Below are 13,766 nucleotides of genomic sequence, written 5' to 3'. Positions count from 1 at the left end.
ATCCTTGGAAAGTTAATGCCAGCGCTGCTGTGGTGTTTTCTTCTCTCCCAGCCTGTCCCTCATCAGCTGGTGCAGTTTGCCAGAGGCGTGTGGCGTTTCTCTCCGAAAAATGTTCCAAAAACCATGGGAGACCAGTGCAGGGGCGGTGGGGAGGAAAGAGGGCAAGAGGATCTGCCTCACGCAAGGGAGAGCTGGAGGCAGTGGATAAGGGAACATTTGAGAAAATGAATTTTTTCCGTGGAAAATAACCATTGAAAAAGGAGAGAGAGTTAGGATATAGAAATAAGTGAGGCCCAGAAGAAGGAAATGAGATTGATGGTAGAAAAAGCTACACAGATCCTCGAGTACTGTGTGCTGACCTTGCTTCCTTAGGAGCTTGGTTGAAACCAAGAAACACTGAAAAGGTTAAAATAAAACAAGCAAACTTTTTAGATTTGTGTTGTATGTTTCCAGACAACTACAAATAGTCCTAAGTGTCTAGATTAATAAATCACTTGCTTTGCATAATCATAAATTATACATATGTGTTTTAATAAGTATTAATAAGGGTGAAGTGTGACATAATTTAAGGATTAAATTTTTTCCTTGAATTTTCGTGAAGCTCATTATTGGGAAACATATTGTGTATTCTGGGAAGAAATTTGACCCTGTTATTATAACTTCATCTTGTACAAAGCTGATACAGTAATAACTTAGATTTCCTATTGGAGCATCAAACTTAAAGTTACTTTTTCTGCAAAACAGCTGGAATTTCTCATTGTCACAGGCAGAGGAAGGCAAGGTCAGATGCATTTTACTGCAAGAGTGTCCAAGTGTAGCTGGTCAGACTAGGTGGTCTTTGTATAGTGTTCAAGGATGGATGGGAGATATTCATATATACCAGTTTTACCTTAGAATGATGGTATGCCTGAGCTTGTTCTGTAGGTGGTGGATTCGTGGTGGAGACACTCCTATATGTTAGCCTCCATCAGGGTAATGCCTACCTCTTGAATTAAAGCAATTGGAACAGGAATACAGGTAGCGGTAGAAATTGAAGGATAATCTGTTGTAAAGATCTATAGTTCACTTTACGTTTGTCATTAAGGATAAAAATACCATATTAATGTAAATCCTTTAATGCTTGTCCACGTCTAATCACTGCCTGTTCCTGCGTCAGTAATAGGGAAAAGAAGATACGTAACAGATATGTGTGATGCTGGGTCCTGGGGGCAGCATCTGCCCTCTCTGGGGATGAGCTTTCCCCATCCCTTGGTGTCCTTGTGCCAGGGTTTGCTTGGGGAGCGGTGAGCCAAGAAATACAAATTCCTGCAGAAGAAATAGCTGCTCTTCCCTCTGGCTGTGGGGGCTTGGTAAAAACTCTCCAGTGAGAGAGACCCAGTAAGCATTGGCCAATACTGCTTTTGTCTTTTCCTTTATTTTTAACAAATCCTGCCAATCTCCAGCCTCCTAACTTCATCAGTACCAAGACTTCTGAATTTTCAGATATCGATATCAAACCACTTGTGTGAATTTAAGAAATACATAACAGACTCAAAGTCCAGATGTGGACAGCAGCTTTTCATGTATGTGATAATGCATGTGGAAAATATTTTGTTCTTTGAGTCATAACATATGCAAATAAAGAATATAGCTTTTTTTCTTAGCAACATATTTCCTTTCAAGGTCTTTGGTTATCGGAAGTGCACGTAGTCTAATTGAGAAGTACTCCTTGTGCTCCATCTTTTTGTTGCTTGGTGACAGTGGTGCCACGCACTAATAAAACTGCTCTAGTAAACAATTAAGTGGGCTTACTGTGCACTTACTTGATGCTGTATACAATTACTGAGGTCAGTCTGGGTCACTTATGCTGTGTAATAGTTGTCGGTGGGCTTTTGGGTGACAAGGGGCAGGAAGATGTGCTAAGTGGGCAGACAGCATTCACGGCCCTATCAGATAACCTAGGAGTTATCTTTGGTATAGTAACTCAGGGTGGATGTGCAAAAAGTTTTTTGCATGTCTAAACCTGAAGGCATACTTAATTTTTGCCCTGCGTGCTTTTTCATTCTGAGCTTTTAAAAATTATTTTTTGGTCTTGTTCTTTAATAACTGCAAGGTGATGGTTTTTGTCAGTGGCAAAGCCATGGATTAATTTTATTTAGTTTTCACCAAAAAAAAAGGATTTATACTATCTCCTGGGGATTCACTCTTTAAAAAAAAAAAAAAGTTACTGCTCATCTTATTGAAGATTTTACTTGAGTAAGTACAAGGGGAAAAGAGTGCAGGCAGCTGTGCTCTGTGCTAGATGTAAAAACCAAGATTCATTTGTTCTTTTCTACTCGGTGACCAAGGATAAAAGGAATTTGCAGAGAGTGGGAGCTCTTGCTATTTAGTGAGAGTTAAATCCTTTTTGTCATAATCTAAGACGTGTTGAGAAACCTGAAAAGTTACTCTTACTGTCAGAAAAGGTTGAAGTAAAAATGGCAGATGTCTTTTTTGGACTTTACAGTGGAGGAGAAATTTAAAATATAAGAAGTTATTTTCCTTCAACTAGAAATAGGGCAGGATCGGACTCCTTAATTTGTGTCTACAAAAGACTTCTGCCTAAACAACCCTGCAATTACTATAAGTACTTTTTAAAGATTGAAAGATTGTGCTCTTCTCATGAAAAGCTTTGAGAAAGTGGCAGTAGGATATCTGCCTGTACCTGAGGGTGTGTTGGGTCTGTGTGTTTTACCACAGGGGTTAGAGGTGTTCTCCATAGCACGGATGTGCCACCTCCTGGTTTGTTCTAGTGAAGTGTTCTTTGAGAGCAATGCTATTTCTGTAATAATTTCTCTGGTCAGCTATCTTTTAACCAAATAGTTTGCAGAAAGACTTTTTGAAAATTATATATGCAAGATGTCCTTAGACTTAACTTCCTGCAAACCTGGATTTTTTTAAATCATTTTGACCAGGGCAGGGTACTGCTGCAGTTTGAAAGCGGTACAGACACAAAGGTCCAGTCTGCCATGTGTGCCAAGTTTTTCTGCAAAATCTGTTTGAATTCTCTCATTTTTAATTGATCTTGTTCAGGAGTGAGAAAAATGGAGATACTCTATGGGACCCCTATGGTTTAGGGGTCTTGGAGGCCAGGGTGTTGCAGGGGTGTAGAAACTTGGGAAACAGCAGAGAGCAAAGGTAGTGCACAGTGTGGTACAAGATATATTATTTATTTTAGGCCTCCTGCAGATGGGACAGTGTTTCCTAACACTTCTATTAAAAATTCTCTCACGCTTTAGAATGAGAATGATATAAAAATGATATAATTAATATGTGGTGCGAAAGGGTGCTGTTTACTGCCTGTCGCCGTGCTGCTGGGGGAAAAGGAAAGGCTTTCAGAGCTGCCTCTGTGGCTCTCGTGTTTCACACCAAGAAATAAAGCTGTGAATTCCCTAAATAAACAAAGGACAATGAGATTGAAAAGGAAGTTTTGATACTTTAAGAAAATGTAGTACAGCATAACAAATCCTTATTTCATTAAAGGCTCTTTATTTCAACGCAGATAAGCATCTTCTAGAGGCATTGTAGATTGTCCTTGTTTCATCAGGGTGTGTCTCTACGGATTGCCTAGTATGTTAATGTACCTGGAGCTAATAAATGAATGAAGGGTGCCAGTCTCCCCTCTGCATCTGTCTCATGCTTTTCTGTGTCCTATCTGAAAGGCAACCTGATACTTCAAGACTAGATTTCACCCTCTACCCTTGTGGTGTGCATGCTGTCTGAACGAGTGCCGAGATGTGAGCGTGGTTTGGTCCCTCCTGGAAGGGGGCATCTGTCAAAAAACAGGTTCTCCATGGTTTGTTATTCCCTTACTCAGCATCAGCATATTATAGCAAAGTGTACTTTGAGAAATAAATATTCAAGTATAATACATTGATTAGCCTATTAGTTTTGTAAATAAGGTGTTTTACCCTTAATTTAAGAAATCCTGATCTAGAGGCTTTGGTACCTAAATCAGTATACGCACTTAAGGCAACCAAGTACCTGACAATAAGAGGCCAAGTCTGGGTGTCCAAACCAGAATACAGGAAAGCAACTTTACCTACTGATACCTAAATTTTGGCCCTAGTGGCAGTGAAAAATAAAATGTAAAAAATGCTAATTTTGAAAAAGCCAAGCAAAGTACATGATTATTTTATGTTTAATTATATTTTTGCAACATTATGTGGTGTTACAATATAATTAGGCAGCCAAATTACAAACTGGAATGCTATAGTACTGTATGAAGAATATATTCCTACTACTCTAAAATAGTTTCTTAAGTGATTTGTTTTTTTCTGCTTCCCTATAGATTAAAGCAAAAAATTATGACAAAGTGGAAAAGGTGAGTCCTATCAATATATGTAATATATCTCTATAGCAAGAACAAGTATCTTGTGATTAGGCTAAAGCAGATTAAATAGAACTATAGCTGTCGTTGAATGTGCTACTCAAAAATACAGATAAGAAGTATCACTGAAGTCGATTTGCCGTTGCTACCAAGCTGTAATCGGTGAATTGTGCAGAGGAATTTCTCTGCTTAATTCTCTCCAGTTCCCTTGTATAGCATGGAGATGCTTTAGTCAAAAGGAAGAGTAGCTTAACTTACTCTTTCTTACAAATCTCAGTCATAATTACAAAGGTTATTTTATTTCATAATGTATAGCTTTAAAAGTAGAAACCTAATTTCTATATCTGGAATCCTGATCACGTCTTCTTGATGTATTAAACAGTTATTTCAGCGATGCCTTATGAAGGTTTTACACATTGATTTATGGAAATGTTACCTTTCCTATGTACGAGAAACCAAGGGGAAGCTACCTAGTTACAAGTAAGTTAACAGAGTTGCTCTGAATTATTCTAGTTTTACCGTGGGTCTCTTCATTTTTGACTACGGGGTGGGGAGGAACCTGGGTGGCAAACTTGCCATGAATGATCTGGTAGAGTGTCGGGGGATAATATATAATCTGCATTTAGAAAACATTTTCTTTGAAGTTTCTTTAATTGAGCTTGCTGGGTAAAATTGCTTCCTTAGTCTGGATCCGTATAATGAGGTGGGACAAGAGCGGGGGAGTAGCTGGTGTATCCATGCCAGTTCCCTGCAGATGGGATTGATACTTGAGCCAGTCTGAGACACACTTCTTCCCCAGATGGGACATTTGCTGCCCCCTCCAGTGCTCTGCTTAGAGTCTCCACAAAATTCAGCATTGATTCCAGCTGAGGGACTATATTTGACTAGTAATAGTACACAGTTCAGTAATTAGAGAAAGTTTTGGCAGGTGTAAAAAGGTATAAAAATCAGGGTATCTTAATTTTGGGATGCATTAATCTTCATCCCTTTTCATTTACAACATTTTTATAGTTCTGCAGACTGAGTTAAACGCTTTTTCTTCCTGATTGAGGATTCAAAAAATATCAGTACCTTTCAGCATCTATAGACTTTCTTTCCCAGCCCACCATAATTTCTTTGTATTATAACTGGCAAGATAACTAATACATTAACAGAAAAAAAACAGATTTTTAAATTTAATTTTTACAAGACCGTTTTGAAACAATTTTTTAAAAAGTACCAGTGCCCCCCCTATCTTTTTATCTATTTTAACTTTCCTCTAATTTTCCTGCTAATATGGTCAAGGAGGTAGCAAGGTACTGAAAGATGTTTGAGTAAAGGAAACTGGGAGAAAAGTGGGAGAGAGAAAAAGCTGTTTTCATTGAAACTTGACCAAGGAAATATTCTGTGAACATTTTAAATTTGGGGGAAAATACTTTGAATTTGGGGGCGGGGGAATAAGAAATCATGTGACAGATTTTGGCCAGTTTCCACACAGGGGAGCTACTCCTAATTGTCCCAGCCTTTTGGTGTTCCTGGAGAATTACAACAAGGTTTGGGGGATTCTGGGGAAAAAATAAACCACAGGTACATCTGTCAGCTAAGGTGATGTAGGGAGCAGTTGTTTTCTATCTTCTCAACTTCCAGTGCACATGGTACACATGGATTTCCACTTAATGGGGAAGGGGGGGGGGGGGTCTGAGGAGCTGTTAGTGTGCTAGATTGCCACCAATAGATTTAATTTTTTTTTTCTTAAAAATAAAACAAAACCCCAAATGCAGAATTTAAAGCTATCTGAATGCCAATTTTTACTCTCAGCTGTTGAATGATACTTGTCATACCTCAATGTTTGTTTTGCTGCACAAATAACATAATAAATAAAGACTCTTTTAAATACTAAAGACTTGCTCTATGGTCTTTGTGGTTTGTTTTTTTCCTCAGAGAAAAAATGGCTCAGGCATATGATTTTGCTCTGGATAAGATTGGCATGGAAATCATGTCATATCAGGTATGTTTTTTTAATGAAAAAACATTTTCTTTCTTACTTTATAAGAAGTACAACTAAACATTGGTTTCATTATATGTAATATTTTTTCTCACATAGATCTGGGTGGATTACATCAATTTTTTGAAGGGCGTGTAAGTACCTTAAAAGAATTTTTTTAAGCTCAGTTAATGTAATGTTGATGTTCATACCAGTTATGATCTGTAACAGCTGACGTTAATCTCTCTCCCCACTATTTAGAGAAGCAGTAGGATCTTATGCAGAAAACCAGAGGATAACAGCTGTCCGTAGGGTTTACCAGCGTGGTTGCGTGAATCCAATGATAAACATAGAACAACTCTGGAGAGATTATAACAAATACGAAGAGGTAATCAAGAACATGAAATTTGCTTGTGACATTTTAAAAAAAGAATCGTATAATTAAGTGTGGTGCCCAAAGTATATCCACTAAAGAATTATGTGTGAAAGAGATGGCTGGCAGTATAAATACATTTTGCGTGTGCAGTATGTACCAAGACCTGTGGCAAAACTGTACAGGTACTTGAGTGATAATTATTTTTTATTTTAAAGTCTTTCTATAGGATACATTTAGCTGTCCCATTTCCCAGTTGGCTCAGTAGAATTGCTAGTGAATTATAAATCACTGGTATCAATGACAGAGAATATATTTAATGGAAGCTAGAGCAGATCAGCTGGCAATGAGAGCTTACTTCCCCAAGGAGGCACTCCCCTCCTTTCAGTTATAGTTGAACAGGGTAAAATGGCATTCATTCGATGGTTTGGACTTCCTTTGTGGTATTAAGTTATATAGTCTCAAGCACATATAAAATGTTCCTCACCATCCTTCACCTGAAGCCATTACAGCCTCAGTTCAGGTGAGCCTGCTATCACACTGTCTTCAGCAAGCATAACCTCAGCTCCTTGCCCTTGCATGCTAATTTGTAGCTACACCTTTATAGTGTATTTGTAAACACATTTAGCAATGGCTTGTTAAGCTATCCCCATCAGCAGAGGTGTGAATGCAGAACTGAGAGTAGATGCTGTCCTGCTCGGCACCCTGAAGCACAGATGCTAATATAGCACTCCGCTTGTCCTGCGTACTGCACCGGGGTTGCAGATGCCGGCATGCTGTGGGTCAGCTGTGAACTGAGCAGGAAAGAAGGGACAATTTCTCTTTCCTTGTTGCTAATTATGGAAGTTGTAGGATTGGTGACCTGGCACTAATAGGGCCACTGTGCTTAGCCATGGGAGAGTACCTCCTGGCATCCACAGCCACGAGCGTGTACTGTAACAGCTCATCACCGTGTTGGTACTCAGGGATACCACAGAGGGCCTGCTGACCTCCAGGGAACATACCCAGCAACATGCCTCCTCCTCTGGAGGAAAATTCCCATACAACTTCCCTGTCACCCTCCTCTTCTCCTCCCACATAGTAAGTGAAGGCTGACGCTGCTGATTCCTACTACTTTCATTAATGGGTAGGGAGATTCTCAAAATGATAGCTGAAACCTGTCCTACATTCATTCTATATCTTCTTCTAGTTGAGGCGGCTCTGGCTGACACCTGTAACACGAACCAGTCCCTCGGGCTGTTCAGAGTTGCTGAAAGCCAAGGGCCAGTGCTCTGCTTGGACGCGGATTTCTGCACATCTGTTGTGGCTAGGCTGGCCTCAAGGGAAAGTGCTGCTGCTTGCAGGTGTCATGGCATGGGGAAGGATGTGCTGCTTACCAGAAGGGCTTTTTGAGGGCAAAATGATTCCCCACATCAGTAGCCCAACAACACAGCAATCATGTGCAGGTCTCAATAAAAAGATTACTGGCTGTCAAGCTTCCCTTTAGCTCAGTTAGTAGCACTGGGTAGCAATGTCAGCCTGTCAGTCACCAGTATCTTTAATTCAACACTTAGTCAGAAGTGGTAACACCCCTAGTGAGACAGAGAAGTGACAATCTTTGGCTCACAAAGCCACATGGCTGCACCTCATGAGGCTGGGAGTGCGTCCTGGGAGAACATTGCTGCGTCCTCAGCCTGGTCCTGGGTTAAATGGGGCATTGCTGGCTTTGTATGCTAACTGGCCCAGATAGCCATCTCTTCAGCGCTCTGTGTGAGTCCAGATGGTACCTTGCTGCTGGACTGAGTCAGTACACAGCTCGGGTGCCTGTTTGGAATAGGACTGAAAGCTGTGCTCACCTTCCTCAGTCCTGACAACCACACCTGCAAAATCCACTGGGATACAGACGTGAACAAAAGGGCAGTTGCTTATCTTGCTGTAAGAGTGGTTCTTCAATATTGTGTTCATGCCTGGGACCCTGTGACCAGGCCTATGTCTCTGATGCCAAGGCGTGGCTTGTACCTGGGCACCTGGCAGCCCCAAACCCCACGCTGCTCTTGCTCAGCAGCACGGCTGGGCCTTCTGCGCATGCGTGCGGTCCTGGAGCGGTGTCGCTCTGCGGTGACAGGTCTCAAGTCTCAGCTGACAAAGGTACGTGTATGGCAGGGTGTGTATTGAATAAAACCTCTTTTAAAAGCTGTCCGTTAACTTCAGGAACAGAGGAGAAGGCAGAGCTTGGAGCTTTGAGGTCAACCTCTGTTACTACTTGTCCAGGAAAACTGACCTGCTCATATGCTGTCTCAGTCTTCACTTGATCAGCAGCAGCAAGGCAGGGAGCTCTGACTCTGACTAGGCATTGACCAGGATTTAAAAGGAAACATGTAAATCACAAATATTCTTTCCACTTTCTCCCCCAGCAGATTTATGTAAAGTTCACTATATTTTTGAAAGCTGTAAGTGATTAAAAATATACTGAGGTACTTCAGGGCAGCTGATTTTTAGTAGTGAGTTTATTCTCTGATAAATAAGCTCTTGCCCATTTGTGATACGTTTATTAGGAGAAATGCAGTACCTTTCGAGATCAGTGTTTTAAAATAACTTTGCCCTTGCTTGCTTTTGCATCCCCTTTCAAGCTCTTTTCTGTATGAAATGAGATTCAGTCATTCCAGAGTGAAATTGCACATTCCCAATTCCTTTTTTCACCCTTTTCCAGGGCATCAATATTCACTTAGCTAAGAAGATGATTGAAGACAGGAGTAGAGATTATATGAATGCACGACGTGTAGCAAAGGTACAGCCTTCTGTTGACTTTTCTTTGTTCCATTTAATTCTACAAACTAGCATTAAACTTGGTTCTTATTTTCAAATAAAAGTGTGCGTTAGACTAATAACGTTGGTATGCTACAATATTTGTATCAGTTTGGTAAAGCGTAACCTAAAATAAGTGTTTAATGTGCTGAAATCTGCTCTGCAAAACATTGCTTCTGTTTCAGGAATATGAGACAGTGATGAAAGGTCTGGACCGCAATGCTCCCTCTGTCCCCCCGCAAAATACCCCACAAGAGGCTCAGCAGGTAGACATGTGGAAGAAATACATCCAGTGGGAAAAGAGCAATCCTCTGCGTACAGAAGATCAAACTCTCATAACAAAAAGAGGTAATCAGATCCTGCACTAGGACGTGTAGAATTGTATTTCTTAGCTCCATTAATGACCTCCACTGTAAGTAATGATGTGCTTCAGTGTTCAGGGATCATGCTGTGGCAGAAGTTGATCAAGTTTCTTGAATTTTTTGGGTATTTCTTCTAAACTACTGTTTAATTTTTGCTCAAACCAAGCTGAAAGCAATACATGGATTTTGGGGTACGGTGCTATAGTCATGTGCCACTGAACCACCATTGGAGGTCAGGCAACAGTGGATCGCAGCCTGATTTTATGGCTGATGTTCTTGAATGAGTTCTGCTTCTTCCGCTGTGGAGGAGGCAGGTTTTAGCTGATGGTTATAATTCGTAAAGTTCCTGGCAATTAAATAACTGCAGTTGTGATCATTGTATTCAAAGCCAATTAGTGTTAATATTGCCCAATTTATTTGCTGGTTTTTGTATTTCATACTTCCATTGTGCAAGACGGTACCATTTCTGCGATAACATACAAGGAATATTTCTCTCATTTCCCCCCGTAGTTATGTTTGCCTATGAGCAATGCCTTTTGGTTCTGGGCCATCACCCAGATATCTGGTATGAAGCTGCACAGTACCTCGAGCAATCTAGTAAACTGCTGGCTGAAAAAGGGGTAAGCAGATTGCCATTGGTTTTCTTTCCTATTTCATTGCTTTGACATGGTGTACTGTTAATTTTTCCTCATATACTTAAGAACCAAGGAGGAGAGTGTAAAGAATATTTAGCACCATAAGTTGTGTCGTGCTCAGAATTTTAAAATTTGGGCTATTTTAAGAAATAAAAATATTTGCATTTCAAATAAGAATTACAAAAAAATATTTCAGTGTTGGCTGGTTTTGGGTCTGGCGGGTGGGGGAGGTTTGGCCTGACTTTGTGGTTCCTTAAGCACTGGGGAGATGATTTTCTCTTTGTTGGAGCACTGCATGAAAGTTCACTGGGACTTTTCACACACGTAAGATATTCCATAGATTTGCCTTGTCACAGATGCTGAACAATTATATTATCATACTTATTTTATAACAGGACATGAACAATGCTAAACTTTTCAGTGATGAGGCTGCTAATATTTATGAAAGAGCGATCAGCACTTTATTAAAGAAGAATATGCTTCTTTATTTTGCATATGCAGATTATGAAGAGGTGAGCAAAAATAGTGATGTACCGACGTTAAAACCCAAAGACATCTCTCAGCGATAATGTCATTTATTTGAAACATACTGAATACACAGAATTCTATAGAATTAATTTACTGATTCTTGTAGCCTTAACCTACAGTGTTTCTGAGACTGAGCTGACAAAATGGAAAGGAAATGCCCGTAGCATGAGTTACAAAATTTTTGAAAATTGTCTTTCCACTTAAATATTGATTATATTTTTCATATTACTATGAAGTTGAAAGGTGACAGATTTACATTTACCAGAGCATCAGCTTCTTCACGTTTAAAATGGAGATAAAGAACACTTTTCCTATCTAATTCTTGGGGGTTTCATGTTTATATTTGCATGGCTGTGAGGGAAGATGGAAGGCACCCTGTACGGCAACTTTCTTGAGAAACCTTTTTACCCAGGCTGCCACCGTATTGCACAGCCTCCGTAATGAGTAGTGCCCCAACAATGCTTGGTTTTGCACATGAACCATCAGGAATAAAAGCCTTTTCCCACTGATCAGATGAGGGCTATGAAATCCTCTGCAGGATATATTTTGCCCACTTACCATAACATGGAAGAGTCTTTGCAGGAACATCCTGAGGACCACAGAAAAAAATACCCTTTGTCCTTAAAGAAAAAAACAACCTTCCTTGGCTTTCAGTGCAGCCTCTTGTATCCTAAGTGTACTAGCAATTTACATTTTTTAAGCTTGCACAATACAACTTGGAGGGCTGCAGCTGGCAGGGAACAGAATGGATTATTTGATATGCGTAGGTTGGAGAGTGACGAAGGTGGTTTTTCTAGCTGTCTGCACGTTACTTTTAGACGGTAAAGGAAACAATTGTCTTATTGCAAACACCTAGAATGGCAGTTCTGCTGCAGTATTACTAAATTATACTTCAGAGTTTCTTGAAAAGCATGTACCTGAGCACTAGTGAGAAATTCATGTGGGAAGTAAAGAAATGACTGCACAAGACAAAAACCGCATCTGAGTTAAAGGACTGGCATACATAGTGTTCAACTGGGGAAAAAAGGAAACAGAAAAATCTGAGGTTTTTCTTCAGATTGATTTTTGCATTCTCACAGGTGATTTGTGGTAGTATTACTAAGCAGTCTGTATTTCCTTTTCATTTACTTAGAGTCGAATGAAGTATGAGAAAGTACACAGCATATATAACCGACTCCTGGCTATTGAAGACATTGATCCCACCCTGGTAAGACAATCCTCAGTATTGAGTTTTTCCACATTTGCATGGACAGTCACCTGAGTATCCTCAAAGAATGGGGAAGTACTTAGAGGAGTTCATTGGGTCACAAGGATGATCGAGCAGGTGGAGTATTGAGATGACAGGATTAGATTAAAATTTCAGCAAGGGTGATGATTATCGCCTTTAATCCACTTAGATACACTAAGTAGTGTGCGCTTTTCTCCTCGGTCTGTTTTGGAGAATCTTATAAAACAAGCAATGAAGGTGTAAGATATTAAAGATTTCATGACGCAGCTCATAAGAATTGGTGTATATTTTGTTGGTTCAACTAAAACTCACTTTGCCTCCCCTTAACTGATTACAAGCACGTTGCCTTTGCCTATTGTTCTCCCCACATAGAAATACACCGTACTGTGTACATACAGTTTGGAAATAAATTTGTAATGAACCATAAAAGTATCAAAGAGTATTGCTGTACGTCTGCTTAAGTGACAAAGAACATTGTCTGTAGTGCCAGCTGTGCTGGTACTGAACAAAGGATGTGAGAGAGTAACCTACCCTCCAAAAGTTATTTAGTTCATATATAGACACGACAAAGCATGAGAAGGAAAAAGAAGGTCTGAGGCCTAAAATTAAACAACAGGTCAGTGTCAGAGGAAAGGTATCCATTTACTGACATGTTCTAGTCATTAAACACAGATCATAATGCTTCCCAAATACATGTTTTCTGAGAAACCAGTTCCTCCTATTTGAGGAATGCTGTTATTTGTGATCTAATTCAGAGTGGAGGAAAGTTAAATCCCAGAGTAATGAAAATCACAAATTGGCCATTGAATTAAATAGCACATTCATTATTTCCTTGATAGGCCATAAATAGTTGCAGACAGAATGATAAAAAGTATATAAAAAGCTTTGCCTCAGTATTTATAGCAAAACAACATAAAGGCACAAGAGAGTCTTGTTTCTATTTTTACTTATTAGCTGTATTTTGTGAGTAAAGATTATTCCAGATATAGTAAGAAACTTCATTATATTTTAGTATTCTTTGTTAGCACTGATACGATATAAATATTAATATACACCTTAGGTTTATATCCAATATATGAAATTTGCAAGGCGAGCAGAAGGCATAAAATCTGGAAGAATGATATTTAAGAAAGCAAGAGAGGATGCCCGGACCCGCCATCACGTCTATGTTACAGCAGCTTTAATGGAGTATTATTGTAGTAAGGTAATCACAGATGCTCAATTTGATGTTAAAAAAGTGTCAGGAGGGTGCATAGCTCACTGAAGCTAATAACTTTTTTTTCTAATGTTTGCAGGATAAGTCTGTGGCCTTCAAGATTTTTGAGCTAGGACTGAAAAAATATGGAGACATTCCAGAATACGTACTGGCATATATCGACTACCTTTCTCACCTTAATGGTAAGCTTTAAGCTTTGAGAGGTCTAATGAAGCATTAATGTGCCTTGTCTGTGAGTTTAGGTTCAGGCCAAGTTCTTTGTATTTTAGTTTGAATTCTTCTTGAAGAGCAATGAAACCTTTTCATAAAACTCAGCAATTAATTTGGAA

At 39.6% G+C, this 13,766-nt stretch overlaps 1 protein-coding gene across 3 annotated transcripts in view; it reads left to right on the top strand.

Annotated features, from left to right (window-relative positions):
* Nucleotides 1-13,766, top strand: part of CSTF3 (cleavage stimulation factor subunit 3) — a 51,356-nt gene that overhangs the window by 30,583 nt on the left and 7,007 nt on the right. For 2 of the 3 annotated variants that reach the window (XM_054828746.1, XM_054828747.1), the window contains exons 4-15: nt 4,310-4,342; nt 4,731-4,828; nt 6,269-6,335; nt 6,432-6,466; nt 6,573-6,699; nt 9,374-9,451; nt 9,654-9,816; nt 10,341-10,450; nt 10,861-10,977; nt 12,126-12,200; nt 13,282-13,425; nt 13,517-13,619. In XM_054828746.1, coding sequence (XP_054684721.1) covers nt 4,310-4,342; nt 4,731-4,828; nt 6,269-6,335; nt 6,432-6,466; nt 6,573-6,699; nt 9,374-9,451; nt 9,654-9,816; nt 10,341-10,450; nt 10,861-10,977; nt 12,126-12,200; nt 13,282-13,425; nt 13,517-13,619 — 1,150 coding nt within the window. The remainder of the gene's footprint in view (nt 1-4,309; nt 4,343-4,730; nt 4,829-6,268; nt 6,336-6,431; nt 6,467-6,572; nt 6,700-9,373; nt 9,452-9,653; nt 9,817-10,340; nt 10,451-10,860; nt 10,978-12,125; nt 12,201-13,281; nt 13,426-13,516; nt 13,620-13,766) is intronic. The other variant, XM_054828748.1, reaches the window with a different exon arrangement.

The sequence above is a fragment of the Grus americana genome, chromosome 5 (assembly GCF_028858705.1).
Source record: "Grus americana isolate bGruAme1 chromosome 5, bGruAme1.mat, whole genome shotgun sequence".
NCBI lineage: Eukaryota > Metazoa > Chordata > Aves > Gruiformes > Gruidae > Grus > Grus americana.
This window is presented reverse-complemented; position numbering and strand designations above follow the sequence as displayed.